Source organism: Siphateles boraxobius, unplaced genomic scaffold (assembly GCF_051911475.1).
Source record: "Siphateles boraxobius isolate OS27281-9 unplaced genomic scaffold, OSU_SipBor_1 19, whole genome shotgun sequence".
NCBI classification, from domain to species: Eukaryota; Metazoa; Chordata; class Actinopteri; order Cypriniformes; family Leuciscidae; genus Siphateles; species Siphateles boraxobius.
In genome coordinates, this window is record NW_027508799.1 from 9,759,444 (window position 1) to 9,778,894 (window position 19,451).

At 39.1% G+C, this 19,451-nt stretch overlaps 1 protein-coding gene across 1 annotated transcript in view; it reads left to right on the plus strand.

The window, feature by feature from the left end:
• Nucleotides 1-946: 946 nt before the first annotated feature.
• LOC143742502 (chymotrypsinogen A-like) overlaps nt 947-19,451 on the plus strand; it is a 30,252-nt gene continuing 11,747 nt past the window's right edge. The window contains exon 1 of the mRNA XM_077235385.1: nt 947-1,055. Coding sequence (XP_077091500.1) covers nt 1,001-1,055 — 55 coding nt within the window. The 5' untranslated portion in view covers nt 947-1,000. The remainder of the gene's footprint in view (nt 1,056-19,451) is intronic.

Below are 19,451 nucleotides of genomic sequence, written 5' to 3' on the forward strand. Positions count from 1 at the left end.
TTGTGTTTTTTATTAATTTGGTGCTATTATGCATAGCTTAGTAAATAACACAGGTTTACTGTGTGTGTGTGTGTGTGTGTGTGTGTGTGTGTGTGTGTGTGTGTGTGTGTGTGTGTGTGTGTGTGTCGTATATCCTGTCTTTCCGCTGCTTGCAAAAGGCGATAGTGGATTTCCATTAATTTGTTGCCCTGATTACACGCACTACGCGCAAATACACTCCAGGATCACTCTTGCTCGTATCCAAGGTAAATTATGAACACTGTCATCCCTTACATGTGTTTTATTTAACTAAATGCATCATAATCGGCTAAAACGCATGCGCAGGATACTTTTATTCCTGAACAAGTGCGCGTCCGAGTCCGTGTTGCTTTCACATACATGCGAACTGCAGCACGGTTCGGGAGCAACCGAACTCAGACCACCTCCTCCAGGTAGTCTCGGGTTCGGTAACCTTAGTGCGCACCTGGGTCCACATGACAGCGTTCACATTAGCGATTTTTCATGCGAACCGTGCCCCGTTCCAAACTAAACTGCCAGTGTGAAAGCCCCCTCAAAGTCTTGACAGCAGCTGTCAATTAATCCGTAACTGCGAATCTCAGGTGCAAAAAATAAAAGTTATTTAAAAACAGATTTATAACTCCTCTTATTCACTTAAACAAAATATTTGTAATCAAAGTTTAATTTCAAATAAAAGTCTTGACAAGAAATTTGCAGATTGTTTTCTTCTTTTGCTCTTGCTTTCCTTTAAATGAGAGTATAGTTCCTGAAATAATATCCCTTACAGGAAACTGCTGTTTTTCCAGAAACTGGTCTGGTTTTACTGGTTGTGTGACAGTAAATTCTTCTAATGTTTTGTGGTTGGACCAACCCATATCCAAAACAAACGCCAATGGAGGGTGGGGGCAGAGAACCACTAATAAATGTGGCAGTACTTACTTTACATCTCATTAAACCTGACAATTGAGGAAACAGCAGTAATATCACAGACCAGAAGATAAGGATGAAGATTAACACAGCTTTATGTATTGCCGGAACCATACTTCTCAACATAGCAGGTAAAATCTATAACATGAAAAAAAATTAGATTGTTTAATAACTGACAAGCAATTGATCGAACAGTTGGACGAACAATGGTACAGTGCTCATTCAGTAAATGCACAGCTAAACAGTTGTGTTTTGAGTCTGGATTTGAATGTGACTACTGTAGGAGCACATCTGATCTCTTCTGGAAGCTGGTTCCAGCTGCGGCTGGCATAGTAGCTAAAAGCAGACTCGCCGTGCTTAGAGTGAACCCTTGGTATTTCTAGCCGATGTGATCCTAATGATCTGAGTGATCTGTTGGGTTTATATTCAGTGAGCACATCTGCAATGTATTGAGGACCTAGGCCATTGAATGATTTATATACCAGTAATAATATTTTAAAATCAATCCTATATGTAACTGGCAGCCAGTGTAAAGACCTGAGGACTGGTGTGATATGTTCATATTTTCTGGTTCTGCTCAGAATCCTAGCAGCAGGTTTCTGTATGAGCTGCAACTGTCTTATGGTCTTTTTGGGAAGGTCAGTGAGGAGTCCATTACAATAATCCACCCTGATGGTGACGAAAGCATGCACAAGTTTCTCTAAGTCTTGACTGGAAACAAAGCATCTAATTCTTGCAATATTTTTCAGGTGATAGTATGCTGATTTAGTTATTGCTTTGACATGACTACTGCAACTAAGGTCTGACTCTAGAGACACACCCAGATTCCTGACTTGATTTTTAGTTGTTTGATCCCTTGACTGAAGGTATGCGTCACCTTGAGAACTTCATCTTTGTTTCCAAACGCAATGACTTCAGTTTTGTGTTTGTTTAACTGAAAAAAGTTTTGGCACATCCAATTGTTTACTTCATCAATGCATTGGAACAGAGAGTTAACCTGTTTATAACCAACGCCCCCGGTACCGGGGGCAACGGGGCGCCCCCCGCGAAAAAAAATTCATATTCAAATTTCTAAGCAACCACTGAAATGGAATAACACAAAATAGGTATCATTTTAAAGCTTAGAATCTCAGCTTTTTAATGCATCTAATCACTTTGATCAACTCCTAACGAGTGCTGAGTAATCCCTCTAAAACGGAGTGTACCGCCAGCTGGCGCCACCTAGCTTCGATAAAAAATAATAATAATATTTTTTAAAAATATTACCTTGATCAACTTAAAATAGGTGTCATTTGAAAGCTTAAAGTCTGAAATTTACAATGAATGTAGCCAATTTTATAACTTCCTAAGTAGTAATGAGTTATTTGCTGATAAATAGAAAAAAAAAATTCATAATTTATGAAGTAGTACATACTACAATATGTCAAATACATCATACAGCTCAGATAGTCATGTGCCATATGTCATTTGAAAGGTCTCAATGAGTGCAATAAAACAAGCATAATTGTTTCGGGCTTTTTACTAAACTTGAGTGAGGTTTTGTACAAGAAGCCCCTCAAGAGACCATATGTAAATCATATAAGGATGAATAATTTAAGGCAGATTTCCGTTCGTAACTTCATTAAACATACTCCGATTGTGGGAAATGACACATCATTATTTACAGCAGATTCTTACGATTAAAATGAGTCCAAACTTAACATAATCCATCACTCAGAACTAAAGATATTCCTCATGGATTTCTACCACAAAGAAAATCCACAGACGCACGTAGCCAAGCAAGGTAGCTTAGACTTGGCCTTTTCACTCGTATCTTCATGAAAGATACATCGATCATGAAAAATGACATATCATTATTTACAGCAGGGGCTCACAATTAAAAAGAGCCCAAACTCAATATATTCCATAAATCAGATCTAAAGATATTCCTCATGGCGTCCCAACACAAAAAATACCACAGACGTACCTAGCCAAGTATATACTGGTGAAGCACTCGCGTTGGTTTTCCGCTTATAACTTCATGAAACATGCACAGATCGTAGGATATTGCACAACATTATTTTCAGCAGACCCTCACGATTAAAAAGAGCCCAAACACAACATAATCCATCACTCAGATCTTAAGATATTCCTAATGGAGTTGTAACACACGAACCCCCACAGGCGCACATAGAGCCTTGTATATAGATGGAGCACTAATGCCGCGATTTCACTCATAACTCAATGAAGCATGCATAAATCGTGTAAAATGGCACATCATTATTTACAGCAGATTGTTAAGATTAAAAAGAGCCCAAACTCACCATAATCCATCACTCAGATCTAAAGATATTCCTTATGGACTTCTAACACATGACGTTGCACTATGCGCACCAATGAAGTAGCAGTAGCAGTGATGCTATGTTGTTTTGATGTGACGTTTCAGCTCATAACGCCATGAAACATGCATGGATTGTGAAAAATCGAACATCTTTATTGACAGCAGATTCTCACGATTACAGAGAGCCCAAACACAACATGATCCATTTCGTTGATCACGAGATATACCTCACGAAGTGATGCATGCTTGGCTAAAAAACATGTCTCACTCCGGGATGCAATGTGTTTTCCAATGTTTCCGGAGCCATCCGTGCTTTTTTCAAACGTGGGATAACACAAAATATGTATCATCTTAAAGCTTAGAATCTCAGCTTTTTAAAGCATCTAACAACTTCGATCAACTCTGAACGAGTGCTGAGTAGTCCCTCTAACTCTGAGGGCACCGCCCGCGGAGGCCACCTGGCTGCGAAAATATTAATTATCATATTTTTCAAAAATATTGCCTTGATTAACACAAAATAGGTGTCATTTGAAAGCTTAGAGTCTGAACTTAATAGTGAATGTAGCCAATTTGAACATCTCCTAAGTATTGCTTAGTTATTTGCTAATAAATATAATTTATTTTTTTCATAATCTATAAAATACTTTTTTTTACTATGTACTGCAATGTGCCAAAAACATAATACAGCTCATGAAACATTCACAGATCGTTGAAAATGGCACATCATTTTTTACAGCATACTATTACAATTAAAATGAGCCCAAAATGAACATAATCTATTGCGTTTATGACAAGATATTCTCCATGGAGGAACAATTTTAAAAATGCCCATTAGGGGGCGTCAATGACTGAACAAAAAGCCTGTCTTGGTTCCAAATGCTGTAACTTTTGATTCCTTTATCCAATCACCACACAATTTTATCCAGATGCAGCTCGCATGTAGAGGGAATTCCCCAAAAAAGAATTTTCCACCTACCTTATTTCCTTCCTGAGTTATTATATGTCAAATAAGAAAGATATGCAAAATCATAATAAAAATTATATTTATTTTTTGTCTTTTATCAGCAGTTTCTCGGCAGGAAAATGTCCAAATGTAATTTATATTTTCAAAAACTTTGAAAAGTGTTCTATCAAATGATACCTACCTTTTGACTCTCCTTGCTATAGTTTTGGAGTTATGAGTCTTTAGTTTTGTGTGTCACTCAGAAAACAACAATTTTTTATTGCCTTTCAAATGAGTGAGGACTAAACAAAAAGGCTACGTTTGTTCAGAATGCTGTAACTTTTGAGTACTTCATGCAATCACCACAAAATTTTATCCAGATGCAGGTCACCTGTAGAGGGACTTCACCAAAAAAGAATTTTTGAGCTACCATATTTCCTTCCAGAGTTATTCCATGTCAAACAAGAAATATGCAAAATCATAATAAAAATTATATATATTTTTTTGTCTTTTCTCAGCAGTTTCTCAGCAGGAGAATGTCCAAATGTAATGTAATTTATATTTTCAAAAGATTTGAAAAGTGTTCTATCAAACAATACCTCCCTTTTGACTCTCCTTGTTACAGTTTTGGAGTTATGAGTCTGTACTTTTATGCATGTCTCTCAGACAAAACAACTCAAAAATGGCTTCAGTGCTTAACAGGTTAATGGGGCTGTAATCGTTTGGCGATATAGCTAAGTAGACCTGTGTATCGTCTGCATAGCTGTGGTAAGCGATTTGGTTATTTCTCATTATTTGGCTCATTGGGAGCATGTACATGTTGAATAGGAGTGGCGCAAGAATTGAGCCTTGAGGGACTCCGCATGTCATGGGTGTCCACTCAGACTTATGGTCTCCTATACTCATATAATAACCTCTCCCTACAAAGTATGACCTGAACCATTTTAGGACTATCCCAGAAAGCCCGACCCAGTTTTCCAGCCTGTCGAGATGTATGTTGTGATCGACAGTGTCAAATGCAGCACTGAGGTAGAGTAGTACCAGCACTGATAATTTGCTTGTATCAGTATTTAAGTGATTATCGTTTATTATCTTTATGAGCGCTGTCTCTGTGCTGTGATGTGGTTGGAAACCAGATTGAAAATTGTCAAAGTATCCATTTGAGCTTAAGAATTTGTTGAGCAGCTGATTTAAGATAACTTTTTCAATGATCTTGCCTATGAAAGGAAGATTTGAGATTGGTCTATAGTTGTTTAATATGGTCTTATCCAGATTGCTCTTTTTCAGGAGGGGCTTGACAACTGCAGTTTTCAGGGAGTTTGGAAAACTCCCAGAGAGAAGTGAGGCATTTACCAATTCTAGGAGATCTGCTTCTAAGCTGTGTAACACATTTTTGAAAAAAGGTGGGAAGTGCATCAAGGGCGCAGGTTGATGTTTTAAGGTGCTGTACAGTTTCTTCCAAAATTTTGGCATCAATTTCTTCGAAATCAGACATAGTGACTACTTTCTCAGGCCGTTGTCTGTTCTGCATGACCCCAGCGCAACTCAAGGATGAGCTGATCACCTTTCTGATATTATTGATTTTCTCAGAGAAGAAAGAAGCAAACTCACTGCACTCGCTGTCTGACAGCATTTCACTGGGAATCTGGCTTGGGGGGTTTGTCAGTCTCTCTACAGTAGCAAAAAGAGTGCGTATGTTGTTTATATTGCTTTTTATAATATTCGAGAAGAAAGTCTGTCTAACTTTGCCTAATTCCTTATTGAAAGCATGGATGCTGTCTTTGTAGATGTTATAATGGACTACAAGTTTTGTCTTCCGCAACATGCGCTCTGCTTTTCTGCATTGTCTTTTCATATTTTGCACTGCTGTTGAGTTTCTCCAAGGTGCTTTTTGTCTGCCACTCTTCTTCCTGACTTTCACAGGAGCAATATCATCAATTACACTCTTAACTTTTGAGTTAAAAGAATCAAGGAGAAAATCAACAGAGTCAGCAGATATGCTTGGTGTTAAAGATATAGCCTTCATAAATAGTACACTAGTGTTCTCATTTAATAATCTCTTCTTGAGAGACACAGATCTAGCTTCAATGGCAGGAGAGATCAATATATCAAAGAAAATACAAAAATGATCAGACAGTCCTACATCCTTAATAACAATCGATGAAATGTTTAGACCCTTGCTTATAAGTAAATCTAGAGTGTGTCCACGATTATGTGTGGGTCCATGTACATGCTGAGTCAGATCAAAGGTTTTTAAAACAGTTTTGATTTCTTTTGCCATATTGGTTTCTGCATTATCTATGTGAATGTTAAAATCTCCAGCAATGATAAAACAGTCAAACTCTGAGGAAATTGTTGATAACAGTTCTGTAAAGTCCTCAGCAAAGGCTGGAGAGTATTTTGGAGGCCTGTAAACAATGATAAGTAAAATGCGTGGAGCACCTTTTAACACAATACCCAGATATTTGAAAGACGGGTGATTCCCAAATGATATTTGCTTACATTGATAGACATATACATTGAAAGACATCTAAAAAGAGCAGCTAAACCCCCACCTCTTCTAACAGCTCTGCAGACACTCAAAAAAGTAAAGTTAGGAGGGGGTGTTTCATTGAGGACTGTTGCACTGCAGCTGTCTTCTAGCCAAGTTTCATTTAGCAAAATAAAGTCCAGGTTGTGTGTGGTTATTAAGTTGTTGACTAGAAGTGATTTATTTTTAAGTGAGCGGATGTTTAAAACTGCTAACTTAACAGTCTTACTTTTTGTCCCCACAGCAATCTTAGTATGTCGTGTAATAGGCACCAGATTAGAAGGGTTTGCTGTACGGGCTTAGACTTTGTATCATGTAATCGAACAGCAATAGAGAAAGATACATGTCGCCCTAACCTGGTGGAGGTGTGGCTGTCTCCCGTGTACCCATCATTTTCTGCTGCATTCAGCTTCCCTTGTGCGCGCTCTGCACGGCAGCCCGCACATGCACGTGCGCGCCTTGGTGTGCGATCGACCAGGTGAATTGAATTGGGGAAATTCAAAATACGCGCATCCGTCATTTGACTGGTATGTGACGAACTAAGAGGACGGCAGAGGCACAAACGCATTCATTGTGAGGAACAAAGACTTTTGATTGTGACAGGCTATCGGTAAGCTCACATGGACTCTATATTCACATGGACTCTTTTTTTGGCAGCACAGGGACAGGGACAGGGCTGGTGTTGGGACTTGGTGTTGAGCAGCGTTATAGTGTTTTGAAAAAAGCGGTTTCTGAGCCTGCTAGTGCGATTCCCAAGGATCATGTGTATGGTCCTCTATGATATTGTGTGCTCGTTGCAGACATCGTGAGTGATGAAGATCAGTGATAGTGATGTGCCAATGATTTTTTTTATAATTCTAATATTTATTGAGTTTTTACATTTTATAACAAAAAAAAAACACAAACATAAACAGTGAGGTTCAATGTAAATCTCTGTAAACAGCTGATGTCCAAATTACATTGTAGACATGTAAGTGCAGAAATTGTCCCATTGTTCTTTCATGGTTTCATTCGTACAGTGTAGTCTTCCCAGCATCTTTTCGCACGCAGCATTTTCAGTCATTCTTTCTTTCCACATTCTAAGTGTTGGGGCATGAGAGTCCTTCCAAAATTTCAAAATGAGTCGGGAACATGTTACCAAAGTAGTATTTAACACTCTAAAAGTATGTTTATTTAACATTGGCACTTCTCCTTTGTCTCCGAATAAACACAGTCTAGGTGATTTGGGCAGACTACAGGGTAACCAACCCTGCATGTAACTTAAAACACTGCTCCAAAAAGCAGAGATCACCGGGCATTCCCAAAGGGCATGCATCAAAGTACCTTTAGCTATTTGGCATTTCCAACAAAGATCGTTTCTGCCAATACCCATTTTATAAAGCCTAGAAGGAGTATAATAATATCTATTAAGGATTTTGTATTGAATAAACTTGCCCCTAGCTTCTCTAATGTCCAACCCACTATTTGACAGAATTAAAATCCATGTATCATCATCCATTGTACATCCTAAATCTCTTTCCCATATTACTTTCAGACTTTTACTTGTATTGTTTTTAACCCAGGGGCAGATATTATACCATTTTGAGGCTTTGCACAGTAGTGGAGGTAGTAGCAGAAAGGTCTCTATAGGATTTTTCCCATATATAACTTAACACTTCCTTTCAAACAATATCTGATTTGTAAATACTTCCAAAAATGGTCAGGACCCTCCAAGTTAAATTTCCTTTTGATATCATCATATGACATAAATGTCTCCCTCCAGTAGATCACCTATAGTTCTAATACCTTTCCTTAGCCATTGTGCCCAGTAAATAGTCTGTTTATTAATTTTAATTTTTGGGTTATTCTACAAGGGGGTGTATTTTGCACATGTGTAACAAGCTTGTATTTTTTATGTACCTCCAACCATACCACTTTAGAAAATTTCAGGATAGGATTTTGCATTTTATTCAGTTTATTTGACTTTTGTGATAAAATATCTATTGGTGTGAACGGAGAGGCAAGCTCTTTTTCTATTAAAATCAAGTCCAGATTGGTTTTCCCTGCCCAATGTTTGGCCAGTCTAGACATTTCAAAAGAAATTCTGTAATTTTCTATTTTGGGTAGGGCCAACCCCCCTTCTTTTCTTGGTTGGCAAAGCCGATTAATATTAAAGGGATATTTCAGCTATGGGAAGATGAATGTGTATTTAATAGTGATCATTTATGTAACCCTGTGGAAATTTGTTGAAATCTATATTATTTTACTATTCTTCAAATTGTATCTCTATATTGTTTTGTTTATATATTTTATTTATATTGTATATCTGTACTCACCACGTGTATTTAAAACGATATTTCATATTGTTGGAAGTGTATAAAGTATATAGGCTCTGATCGGGTATTTCACATGTCAGTTTGGTTTGGAGAGCGATATGATAGGCGAGATTGGGCGGGAGGAGAGAGTGAGAAGGGAGGGAACGAAGAAGAGGAGATAGAAGGAAAAAAACAACCACGACGACACGGAGTGTGACGCAGTTAAGATTTGAGTGTTCATTTGTTTTACTAATAGCAGTGAGACTATGTTTGAGATGGCTTGTTTGAGATGAGCAAAATCTGCGCAGAACCGATCACCGGTGATCAGCGCGTAATGCATGCCGGTTAGAAATGTGTCCGAGTGCGGTCCGCCTTGCTCTGATGTCATGCTGACGTGTGTCAAAAAGCTCTCGCGAGCGCAAGGCGCACGTGTCGGATTCTGCAGTCACGCGCAGTTGCTCTCCACCGACTGCGCTGATCAAAAGCATGATGGGAAACGACTTGCTGACGACACAGCTTAATGTTGATTGGTTTAAACAACCGTGATGTATTGTTCTCTTTTAAAATGTTTGATTTTAAAACTCGGATATCATGTTTAATGTGTATATGTTATGTGTGAATATTCCCAAAATCTCGGACAGTGCGATCTCTATGGGTTATGCAATGTAATTTTATTTTATATATATATATATATATATATATAACACATAGCCTATGTCTGTATTAAAGAAAAAATGATTGATAAACACTTATTTGGAATGGAATTAAATAACAAGTAGCTTTGGGTGTCTTGTTCATTATATTTATTTTCATATAAAAGCATCAGAACTTAAATTACATCCAGTTTATTAGCAACACTGTGCACGAGCGTGAATCCCGTGAATCCCGCGATATCCATCATTGATCTCGCAGGTGTCAGATCCACTGCGAGAAGCGAGAACTGTCCAGCTTGCCTGCGCTTTTTTCACTCCTCCTCTCACTGCAGCCGCCTACTCTCGACTACATTTCAGGCGAGTCAAGGCGCATCTCAAACAAGCCTATTGATATCCTACATAAGTCATCGTGAGTGTGTGTAGTTTATACTCGCGAGTCGCAAATGTGACGCACTTTTTATTCACGAGTGATTTGGATTAACCGGAGACTGAGCTCCTCCGGCCACTGTGGATTTCAATATCAGGTAGCGCTTCAGGTACCCTGGATTGCCTGGAAGTTCCCCTGGCCTCGTTGGATTCCCTGATCGGGACCGCATGGCGAGTGATGATCTTTTTGCCCGGTGCAGCCCGGTATTTTCTCCTTCCTGACACTCTCTGCGTTTCTCCATTTTCCGTGGGACTGTGATGATGTGAGCATGACAATCGTTAGAGTATTTTCCATTATTGTTGGCTAGGGATGCTCCTATCAGAATTTTTGCAGCCGATACGGATAGCCGATTTTTTGTCATGCTGATCGTCCGATACCGATCCCGATACCGATGCTTAATATACTTAATATAAGACAGAGATAAATGCAAACAAAATGGAGCAGTCTGATGCAGCCCACAAGGTTAAATTAAACATTGTCCAATAGTAAACTTTGGAGGACAACATAAACATTTAATCACCTAAAATAGAGAAGTCTTATGTAACTTAAACCTTGTCCAATACAAGTCTGAGCAGGACAAAAATTAAATAAATAAATAATTTAAACTCCTAAAAGAACAAATTGGAGTAGTTTGATGCTACTCATTAGAAGGGATGGGCATTTCAAACAAAAATAATATTCGAAGATCGCTGGGTATTATTCGAAAATCGCACCCCTCCCCCATATGCACGCACACATACATGTATAAGCCACACACGAGAAAAGCGGAGTGATCTGACGTTTAAATATAACTTAAAAACGCAAATATTTCATATTTGTTTTATATAATATAATGTTCTTTTTTAAATTTCATCTATGGTGATATGAAAAAGGAACCGCATGAGATAAGGTAAGATAGGATCATAAGATGCCCAATATATCAGGAGACATTTGGAATGGGTTAGACATGATTTTGACCACTTAATTAAGTTTTGTTTTGTAGAAAGCCATTCTTTAAAGTTAATTTCATTTTGTTAAAATCGTATCTTAATTTCAAAAAATGTTTCATCAACCAATTGGCCTTATTTAAATAATAAGAAGCGAAATATAGCAGACAATATAATAGGACACTGGAGGTGCCCGCGCGTGAACTGGAGCGCGCCTCATAAATGAACCGAAACTCAGCGTATAAGCTACTTTGCCTCACAGACCTGAGAACGTATAGAAAGCTTGAAATGCTTTTTTTTTTTTAAACAACAACATTAAAATCTATAAGAAATGGGGTACTCTCTGCTTATGTAGGCTAAAGGCTCTGATCCGTATGAAGGCTGCATTTCTCTCTATAGGCGCGTTCACTACATGCGAAGATGGCGTCAACATCGCCAACTGTATCTTTGCAGCCAGAAAACACTAGTTTATTAATAAACAATTAAAATGTATGATGCTGCATAAACATTACTTTTGCCGGTTCTTTGTGGCAAGCTTTATGCATGCGCTTGATATGCGGAATATAGGCAAAATTACGATAACAGTCATTATGGTTTAGTATTTTCTCCCATTTCAGTAATTAAATTAATATAAATATGCGATTAGACTAATGATTTAAATGAACTACTACTAGTCAACTAGAAAAAACTTTATTCGTGCACGGGCAGCACAATTTAATTCACATATTTCCGTCACTGCGGGCGTTCTGAGCGAGCGGCGCTGTGTGGACTGAGCGAGCGAATACTCTTCAGAAAGGCGATCTCTCTGGAGGACAATCCTCCTCCACGTGAGATTCCTTTGAAACATACATGGCAAATAGCTCATTTTTTTCATTGTTTCTCGACACATCATAGTAATTCCACACAGGCTATGACATGACTGCCAAATCATTTATGTCCCCACGCATCATGTACCTTCTCACGTTTTGACGTCATCAAATTGAGATCGGTTTGTGAGATCAGCCAAGTTTAGTGAGATCGGTTTGTGAGATCAGCCAAGTTTAGTGAGTAAGTTTAGTGAGTATCGAGTCATAAAATGTGAATATCGGCCGATAACGATCTCTGGCCGATCAATCGGAGCATCCCTATTGTTGGCTCTAATAAGAGTGAAGCGGCGATTTGTATTTTTTCCGCCCCAACGCACACAAGCGTTGTTCAGGCCTTCATCTCATTTTATTTGTTTACTTTATTGGGACTATTTTTGACATATCTATATTTTTTCCAGAGCCTGGGCCCAGTGAAGCTTACTAACTGACTGAAACAAAATGTAAAACAATGTGAAAGTGTTGAATATACTCCTTCAAGTTAATTGTGAGTAATGTAAAGTTGTTTACTGTGATTCATAACTTGCTTTGGAGGTTCATTTCATAACTTTACTTGATTGTCAAGTAAAAGAGAAACCAAGGGAGTATTTGAAATTGAGTCTTTATTCATTTTTCCCTTATTACCTTTACATTTTGTGATTTAACCGATTTCTATTCAGTTTTCCTAACATAAACTATTAATACATTGGTAACGAACCTAGAGCACTCTAGATATTGGTACGTATAGAGTGCTACATTTATATAGTAGAAATGTAAAATCAATTGTGAAATTGAAGCATTCTAGACTGAGAAAAGGTAGATAATGTATTTTTTACTCATGTGGCTGGAAGACAACAACTCCCAGAATGCACTTGCTTTGCTGCCATTGCGAGGCCAGGCTAACCACGCCTACCGGTTACAGGCGGCAGTATCCGGAAATTTTTTTTGGATTGCAGGACCCATTCCATAAAGCGACGATAGACTGTTAGGCGATATTGTCTACAAAACATTAAGCACAGCGTTAGCAATGCGAACTATTTACACATACAGTATGCTATCATGTAAATATAACAACAATAGCTCAGCTGACTACGCGGGAAGAACATTGTGATAATGCCGGGTGTCCAAACTCTGTACATTACGTCTCGGTAAAAAAAGAAAAACAAACCAAATAACGTTACTCACTTTACCCTAAGCTGTCCGTTTGTCCCTGTGGGCTTTGGCTGGTGTTTCCAATTTATCTCGTCCAGAAGAAAATGGGATCGCTGAAATTCGTGACAGCAATAGGACTCTCTATCTGTTTCCATAGGCACACAGCGAGAGCACTGACACCACCAGTCCGCACCAGCTCGAGTCTGGCCAGGCTCGAGTCAGGTCTTGTATTGCGGCTCGTACAGGTAGCCACGAGCATAAGATTCGTGCAACAGATCTTCAAAATCCCCTTCTGCCATTTCAACTTCAAAACTAACGTTACCTTCCGCCATTGTGATTAGCCTACTACACAAACTTTATACACAGAGCAAGAGCCTGTTAGCTTAGCTTCTACAGAAAGATGGCTGACAATATCTTTACACTATGTGAGTGAGATCCCGCCCCATATGGGCGTGGTGAAAAAATGCGGAACTAGCTACTAGTAGTGGCAGTAGTTTAAAGCCTTTGGCCCAAAAATCCTCCGATGACGCAAAATGATGATTTTTGCGTCATCTGAGGATTTTTCCCAGACTAAAAATACATAAATCTCTCATATCAGGGGGATATGAAGGGGGAAGCACGGTAATTCGAAAATACTACTGGTTTTCAACTGATACAAAGCTTAATGCTAAATCCTGAAGTATCCCTTTAATACGAGGTTTACCACTATTCTAAAGGAAGTGTTTTATCATATTATTTTAACTTATTAGTATTGGCTGTGGTATGCACATAGGTAACATCCCAGTATAATAATTGATAAGAGGGGATATGACCATCTTCACTGTGTTTACTTTCCGCCATAATGCTAAATTTAACTTACTCCATTTATCCAAGTTAGTCTTAATTTTGATGAGCATTTTTCCCATATTGTCACCTACAATATCATAAATATTTGGGTTCAATTCAATTCCAAGATATTTCATTCCTTTATCCAACCACCTAAAATTGAAAACAGTTAATAAAAAAGAGTGCAAGCTTGTGAGACTGGCATCGCCTCAGATTTATGCCAATTAATTTTGTACCCAGAGAACAACGAATAGTTATTGATAACTTCAAGTAAGATTGTGATAGAGTTAGTGGGGTCTTGACATAATACCAAAATATCATCTGCGTACCAAAATGTCATCTGCGTACAAAAACAATGTGTTCCCTGCCCCCAGCAAATACACCTTTAATTCTTGGGTTTTCTCTAATTTGAATAGCCAATGGCTCTAAAAAGATAGTGAATAACAGTGTACAAATATGCTGACTGAATATATTGCTAGTTTATTTTGATATATCCGGTGTCTGATGTAAAATTCTCAAAACATCTCCTGAGAAAAACCACATGTTCAACCTAGTCTTGGTTATTTAATTTTGATTTAGTCTTATTTTCCTTACCTTGTCATTCAAGGCCAGGGCACTTTTTTTACATTTCTGGAACTTTTGCGCGCTTCCAAATCCCGCTCAACTACGGACCTCCCAGGAATATTCATTACATACTGCTGCGTACATTTATCCGTGTCACCTAGATGCGCGTGCGCAAGCGATGCGGAATCATAGTCGACTGACAACGAGATTAAGAAGCTGAACAAGAATATGGCCGTGTTCCGATTGTTCTCATCTCCGCCGAGACAAAATAGACATGCCATTTCAAAAATCTTTTATTTATTGTCAGAAATATGTTTTCAAAAGCATCACTTTCATCAAATTTTATGTGACATCATTTCCAGTAGGCAACTGACTGCAATCGAGCAGGCTTATGATGCGGGGGTGAGCCCCGGAGAGCCCCGGCCCAATTTAACCACTGCGTGTTACCTTTTCAGAAGAAAAAAAAACATTTTTGGGTCACTTCGTATTCCCAACACAGATCTGAGCTCCCTCCAAGGCTCAAATGCGAAGCCGATGTTCACTCTAGTCCTTGCTCGGCGCCGGTCGCTCTCAATTTTCGATCTTTTTCGGCCACTTGTCAGGGGTTTAACTTTTTTAGTCTTCTGTGGAGTTACTGTTGGTGTCAGAGTTGTCCTGGGTCTCTTCTGTGTATTCACAAAATCAATTGCACTGCTTGCGAGTGTAGGCTACTTGCTGACTAGTGGTGGTGGCAGAGTGATCTGAAACGTTTAACATGAACGCGCTTGACGTCACATCCGCAGACAGCGCGGGAAAAATCCGACCTGACAGAAAATAGGAAAAATAGGATACAGGCTTATAGGTGCACCCACTTAGAACTTTCTAGCAGGTGGTTTGTTACAACCCAGTGCGTTTTCCTTTGACAATCAGCATGTAATACAAGAATACTACACGCCCCTGCATCATCACAACAACGAAACCACATCAAACAATTCATTAAGGTTGTAAACTGGCTGTTCAGCTCGATTAAGAACACAGGTTTTGAGTGAGTTCTAATGCTGATCCCTCACTACTCATTCGTGGTGAATGAGGCCTTTTAATCTGCCGGCACGCCAGCGGAGTGGTCGCGCCGGTCATGACATCGAGCATCCTGACGTCACAGGTATGATGGACAGCCAGATGATCCAATGATCGCAACCTTACAAAAGAATTTAGAAACATAGAAGAGAAAGAACAAAATACAAAACACACTTGGAACGTAACACTTCCCCCCTTAAGAAAAAAAAAAACTGTGAATGACAAATCTAATTATTTTTCTTCATTTGTTTCTCTTTTCGCCATCTTTAGTCTTGCTTAAACTCTAGATAAAGCATCAGCGATTATATTCTCTGAACATTTCTTAAGCTTAATCATCAGATTGTAACCTTGCACAATCAAGGACCAGCGCATCAATCACTGATTCTGATTGTACAGGCGGGCCAGAAACAGTAAAAGATTGTGTTTACTTGAACTTACATAGACATCGAAGTACTGCAGAGCTAATAACAAGGCAAAGTTTCCAACTCAATGGTGGAATAGTTCAGCTGATGCTTGTTGAACTTGCGTGAGAAGTAACACACTGGATGGTCAATACCATAGACGTCTTCTTGTACCACCACCGCGCCAGCACCAACTGAACTTGCATCAATTTCCAATGTGAAGGTTTTTTTTCACATCAGGAGCTGTCAAAACAGGGTACTACATAACAAAGCTTTGATATTATCGAAAGCATTTTGACATTCATCATTCCACAGAAAAGTATGTGAAGGATTAAGGAGGGATGTTAACGGATTGGCCACAGAAGAGACATTTTTGCAGAAATTCCGGTATAGCCGACCATCCCTAGAAATCTTTGCGTAGAAGGAATGGGAATAGCAATAGCAGTCACTTTTGCCTCTACCGGTCTTACCTGTCCTTGACCCACTTCCTTGCCCAAATACGTAATTGTGGCTTGACCAAATTCACATTTGTGACCCGTCACAGAAACCAGGGACACAAGTCGGCAGCACAACTTTCGAGCAAAATGAGAAAGAAGAGTTTTTTTTCAAAATTGGTGATTTTCAATTTTTTGGAGAATCTGTTAATTGAAATCACGAAGAAGCCTCTCCATGTTTGAGATAGCAGTATTGGTATATTTAAAAGCTTACATTTTGAGGTTGAAATCGGCTTGTTTTCGGAGATTCTAGTATGCAGTAGGGGCGTGGCGTGTCATTGTCTGTGTGTATATCCATACTGAATAACCCGGCGCTTTTGCCCCCGCCCTCCAAGTCAACCACATGGCTACTTATTATGCTGTGCTCTGGCCAGCTCTCTCTGATATCAAAATTCAATGAAGATGGATGCCGCAAAGATTGTCGCAGACGAGATGAACCGTCTGGCAGTTACACCGAAAATGTTTTCGCCGCACTTCGTGGGCTCGGGAAACTGAACCGGAGGTATGGGCGCAGCGCGCTCGCCCTCAGTGCTTCAATACGGCGGCTCGGCTCGCTGACAGCGGTGGCTGGCTGTTTCATATGTGACGGAGAATCGAAATAGAGGATGCAGTTAAGACATTTGCTGCTGCGATGAAGGCCTGCCGTGCGTGTTTCTGAAATGTAAGTTAAGCTTCATTTGCTCTTTAGTCGTTATTTAAGATGCTGAACCTGCTGATGATATAATGTGCTTGCGGACATTTCATTTGTGTGTGTATACGCACATAAGAAAGTGGTGTAAAGAGATTTGCAACAGTAATTTGAGGAGGTGAAATGTGATTATTTGGAAAATTGCAGAAATGACTGCTTAAAGAAAAATGCCAGCAGGCATTTGCCTCCTACATAAACTTTAATATTGTTGACATTTTGGGCACACGAGCGTTGCGTACTATTTGCGCTATATGTAGGCCTATGGCTTATTGGTCTTTGTTTGTTGTTGTTGGTTTTGCGTTATATGTATATGGCATATTGGTCTTTGTGTGTTGTTGCTGGTTTTGCGTTATACTGTATGTATATGGCATATTGGCCTTTGTGTGTTGTTGCTGGTTTTGCGTTATATGCAGGCTATATGGCATATTGGTCTTTGTGTGTTGTTGCTGGTTTTGCGTTATATGTATATGGCATATTGGTCTTTATGTGTTGTTGCTGGTTTCGCGTTATATGCAGGCTATATGGCATTATTGGTCTTTGTGTGTTGTTGCTGGTACGTTGCAAATAGAGGGGCAGCACAATTGTTTTTCGCCTAGTGCGGCAGAAGTGCACTCATTCGAAGTGTAAAAAAAGCTGTAAAGCACATGGAGGAGCTTTACAGGGGGTATGGCTTATCTAAATGAGATGTAAATGAGCCCTATTGTCACCCCCAGCAGCAGAGAGAGGTGAGAACTGAATCTCTTTAGAGCTCGTTTTCTCCTCTTTGAGCTTTTTTAAGTGCCTACTTTAAAATGGCCACAACTTCTCCAAATATTATCAGATTTCCACATGTTACACATCGTTGGAAAGCTTGGATATTACACTCTCAGAATCTATGAATAACTCAAAATGCCCCAGAACCGACTTGTGTCCCTAGTTTCCGTGACTGGTCACATTTGGCAAGATTTAATGTCAGTGAAGCCTTCTCGAGTCGATCAAACACCTCTCTTATTGTGGAAACATGTGCAGGCCAATTAGCCCTCGTTTACACAGTCAGTGAAATGTGACTCAATTCCAATTTTTTGCTCATATGTGACACAGATTGTATATGTTCTATGACAGTGTAAACAGGAAAAAATCGCATGCATTCGGATATTTCGAAATCGGTTTCAGGCCTTGTTCATGTGGAAATAAATCTGATATAAATCAGATATGTGCCAATGAGACTGTCATGTAAACAGGCAGATCGGATTTTCTGAGGCATTAGGCCATCCTTAAAAATATTCTTGTTTGCCGTAACCCAACCGACCCTGTCAATTTAGGACCGACCCAATTGTTATTATTTTTTTTCCCTTTTAGTCCGACCGACTTGCCGGTTGTAACTTGCGTTAAGACCAACCTATTTTTTTTTCACTCTTCAAACAACTAATAGCTACAAATAAAATAAAATAATATTAATTATATTTTAGTTAGTATTGTGTAAGTTGCTTAGATACAAACGTAGGCTACGTTCTTTCTTTTAAATAAAAACCGGTGCGCCGTCATCGTCATCTATGATTGTTTACACCATTGGTTTACGCATGTCACACTATGGCTTGTACATTCGCTTCGTTTCATTCACTGTTCTGGAAAACTGTGCCCAGATCTTTTCCCCTCCTTCTCCCCTGTCTAACGGTGATAGTGTCGACTGACCTGAAGGAAACCACTAAAATGTTGGTGGAGGAAACTCACCCTATTGAGGACGTCCTACAATTTGACCCTAAAATCAAAGTGGTTTCTTTTAAATTGAAATTTCAAAGTGAGCCACCACCACCTGTCTTTTTTTTTTTAAACCAAAAATGTGTTTTAGGTGGACAGATCAATACAGTACACAGAACATGTAGGATGTTGGAAAATAACAATGTCTTTTCTGTTAACCAAATGCTATTTAATATTCCTAATTACTTCAATGCAAGTGAACATGCTCGCCGTTATTTGTTGCACAGTGACGTGTGTGTTCAAGTAAGCCAGAAATGCGGACTCACGAGTTGCGTATTCGCGTTAAATCCGCGCAGATTTGGTTCCAAAGTTCATTTTTACCCTTATTTGGCGGTTTGGAGGGTGTTAATTTCAATCCCTGAATGTTGCACTCCTGTTTGTCATTGTGCACGAAACTTCACGGCAATAAATCATCAGAAATATTGCTGACTTGTGCGCGTCTCAAGCGCCCTCTTTGCGTTAGTCCTAATGTCTGTTAGTTGTCTGTAGGGAAAAAAATTTTAATTTTTTTTTACATTGAATCTTGAAAAAAAAAATATAGACCTACCTACCGACCCTTTTATTTTATTTTTTTGCTGTTACTGCAAACCAAAATATTTTTAAGGATGGCCTTATACTACGTCTCCGCAGTTTAATGACGAGAGAAACCCGACGTACATCTGCAAAGGGATGGAT